The sequence below is a fragment of the Geospiza fortis genome, unplaced genomic scaffold (assembly GCF_000277835.1).
Source record: "Geospiza fortis unplaced genomic scaffold, GeoFor_1.0 scaffold70, whole genome shotgun sequence".
In the NCBI taxonomy this organism is placed as follows: Eukaryota; Metazoa; Chordata; class Aves; order Passeriformes; family Thraupidae; genus Geospiza; species Geospiza fortis.
Genome location: NW_005054317.1, coordinates 6,474,654 through 6,476,954, shown reverse-complemented (window position 1 = coordinate 6,476,954; position 2,301 = coordinate 6,474,654). Strand labels below are relative to the sequence as shown.

Genomic DNA, 2,301 nt, shown 5'->3' with positions numbered 1-2,301 from the left:
CTTCCGGCAACTGGAGGAGAAACTGGCCACTGTACGTGACGTGGTGGCCACCAGCAACACCACTGCTGCCACTGCTGCCCACCTGACACACACCATGGAGGGGCTGCGGTGAGCACCTGGCACAGGGCACGGCTCCCAGGGTAGCCTAGGGGCAGCTTTTCACCCCCTTCCTTTGCAGGCGGCAGATTGAAGAGGCAACTGAGAGGCTGACACGGGTGGAAGGGGAGCTGACGGCTGCTCAGGATGCCAACTTCAATGCCAGCCACGTGCTGAACACTGTGGACCGGGGCGCCCGCGCCCTCAACCACAGCCTGCAGGACTTGGAACAGCGGCTACACACCCTCAAGACCTCCAATTTCCTTGGTGAGCCACACCACAGAGCCAGGCCAGGGTGGTCAAGCCATGGCCAGGGGTCTGACAGTGTCCCTGCCCCCCAGGTGCCTATGACAGTATCCGTCAGTCCTATCAGGAGTCACAGGAGGCCGAGCGCCGGGCGGACGCCTCCACCCGCGCCGTGCCCAGCCCTGTCAGTGCCTCGGCAGGCACTCGGCAGCGCACTGAGCAGCTCCTGGCCAGCCACAGGGATGGCTTCAACCGCCACAACGCAGCCAGCCGGCGGGCACTGATGGACCTGGCAGCAAGGGCACAGGCACTGAGCCTGCAGCCGCTCAACGAGAAGGTGGGACACAGGGAGGGAGCTGGGGAGTGGCACCCAGAGCTGCCCTGATCCCGTGCTGCCTTGCAGGTCTGCGGTGTGGTGGGAGATGTGCCCTGTGCTGAGAGCCCTTGTGGGGGTGCCGGGTGCCAGGATGAGGATGGGAGACGACGCTGTGGTGGTCTGAGCTGTGGTGGAGCCGTGTCCAAGGCTGACAGTGCTCTGGACCGGGCACGCCATGCCCAGGAGGAGCTGCGTCAGGCTGCCAGCGACATGGCCCAGCTCTCCCACAAGGTGTGTGGCACATGGGTGCTGGTGGGATCTGGTGGCACAGCCACACCCTGCAGCCCCTGGGGCTGGCACCGAGGGTCTCTGCCCATGCTCAGGTGGCCGAGGCCAAGGGGAAGGCAGATGAGGCCCGGTTGCGAGCACAGGCAGCCCTGGACAAGGCGAACCGGACCAGGGCCCGTGTGGAGAGCTCCAACAAGGAGCTGAGGGAGCTAATCAGCCATGTCAAGGCCTTCCTGAGCCGTGAGTGCCGGCATGCTGGGAGGGCTGGCCACCCCTACCCAGGGCTCTGTGGCTCTGCACCTGCACCACACTGCACTGACCCTGCACTGCGCTGCACTGCATTGTCCCAACACTGCATGTGGGCTGTGCCACCCCTGCCCATGCTGCATTGCCTGGTCCCTGCCCTGCCCCAGCCATCCTGTGCCCTCCAGCATCTCTGGCCCCCCTGCCCTGTCCCATGTTCCTCTCTGCCCTTTGGCCTGCCTGCCCCCTGCACCCCGGGGTGCTGTAGGGAACACACTGACTGCTTCCACCTGCAGAGGAGGGGGCTGATCCTGAGAGCATTGAGGTGGTAGCCAGTCGGGTACTGGAGCTGTCACTCCCCGCCGCACCGGACCAGATCCACCGCCTGGCCGAGGAGATCAAGACGCGGGTGCGCAGTCTGGCCAGCGTGGATGCCATTCTGGAGCAGACAGCCAGTGACGTGCAGCAGGCTGGGCAGCTGCTGCAGGATGCCCAGCGGGCCAGGTGAGCCCAGGGACGTGAGGATGCAGTCCCTCTGGGGAGCCCAGCCCAGGCCATGCTGAGGCCTGGCTGTGTGGCCGCAGGGCTCGGGCAGAGGGAGTGCGGGGCACGGCCGAGGCCGTGCGGCAGGCGCTGGAGGAGGCACGGCAAGCCCAGGGCATGGCTGAGCGGGCGCTGCAGCAGGCTGCTGGTGACATCCAGCACAGCGAGAGTGCCCTTGGCATGGTGAGAGCCCCATCCCTACAACCACGGGACCCCATTCCTACCGTGCGACCACCAAACTCCCATGCCACCACCCCCAGATGCAGACCCAGACAGGAAGTGCAGAGCAGCAGCTGGCAGGTGCCATGGAGCAGATCGGGCTCCTGGACAGGCAGACTGATGCCCTGAAGGTGAAACGTGCAAACAACAGCCTGGCAGCCACCCGTGCCCAGGAGGCAGCCAGCACTGCGCGGGACCGGGCCGGCGAGGCCAAGCAGGTGGGTGATCAGGGGGACAATGTGGCAGCAGGGGTCCTGTGGTGATGCTGCTGACCAGCCCCGCTGCCCAGCAGGTGCTGGACGGGCCACTTCGGGACCGGTACCGGACAGCACAGGAGCTGGTGGGGCACC

The 2,301-nt window shown here is 66.3% G+C and overlaps 1 protein-coding gene across 1 annotated transcript in view; it reads left to right on the top strand.

The window, feature by feature from the left end:
- LOC102039808 (laminin subunit beta-2) overlaps nucleotides 1-2,301 on the top strand; it is a gene marked incomplete at its 5' end in the record, with an annotated part of 11,582 nt that overhangs the window by 7,999 nt on the left and 1,282 nt on the right. Inside the window, 9 exons of the mRNA XM_031056320.1 lie at nucleotides 2-108; nucleotides 179-363; nucleotides 438-679; nucleotides 746-949; nucleotides 1,042-1,186; nucleotides 1,486-1,693; nucleotides 1,774-1,915; nucleotides 1,993-2,169; nucleotides 2,244-2,296. Coding sequence (XP_030912180.1) covers nucleotides 2-108; nucleotides 179-363; nucleotides 438-679; nucleotides 746-949; nucleotides 1,042-1,186; nucleotides 1,486-1,693; nucleotides 1,774-1,915; nucleotides 1,993-2,169; nucleotides 2,244-2,296 — 1,463 coding nt within the window. The remainder of the gene's footprint in view (nucleotide 1; nucleotides 109-178; nucleotides 364-437; nucleotides 680-745; nucleotides 950-1,041; nucleotides 1,187-1,485; nucleotides 1,694-1,773; nucleotides 1,916-1,992; nucleotides 2,170-2,243; nucleotides 2,297-2,301) is intronic.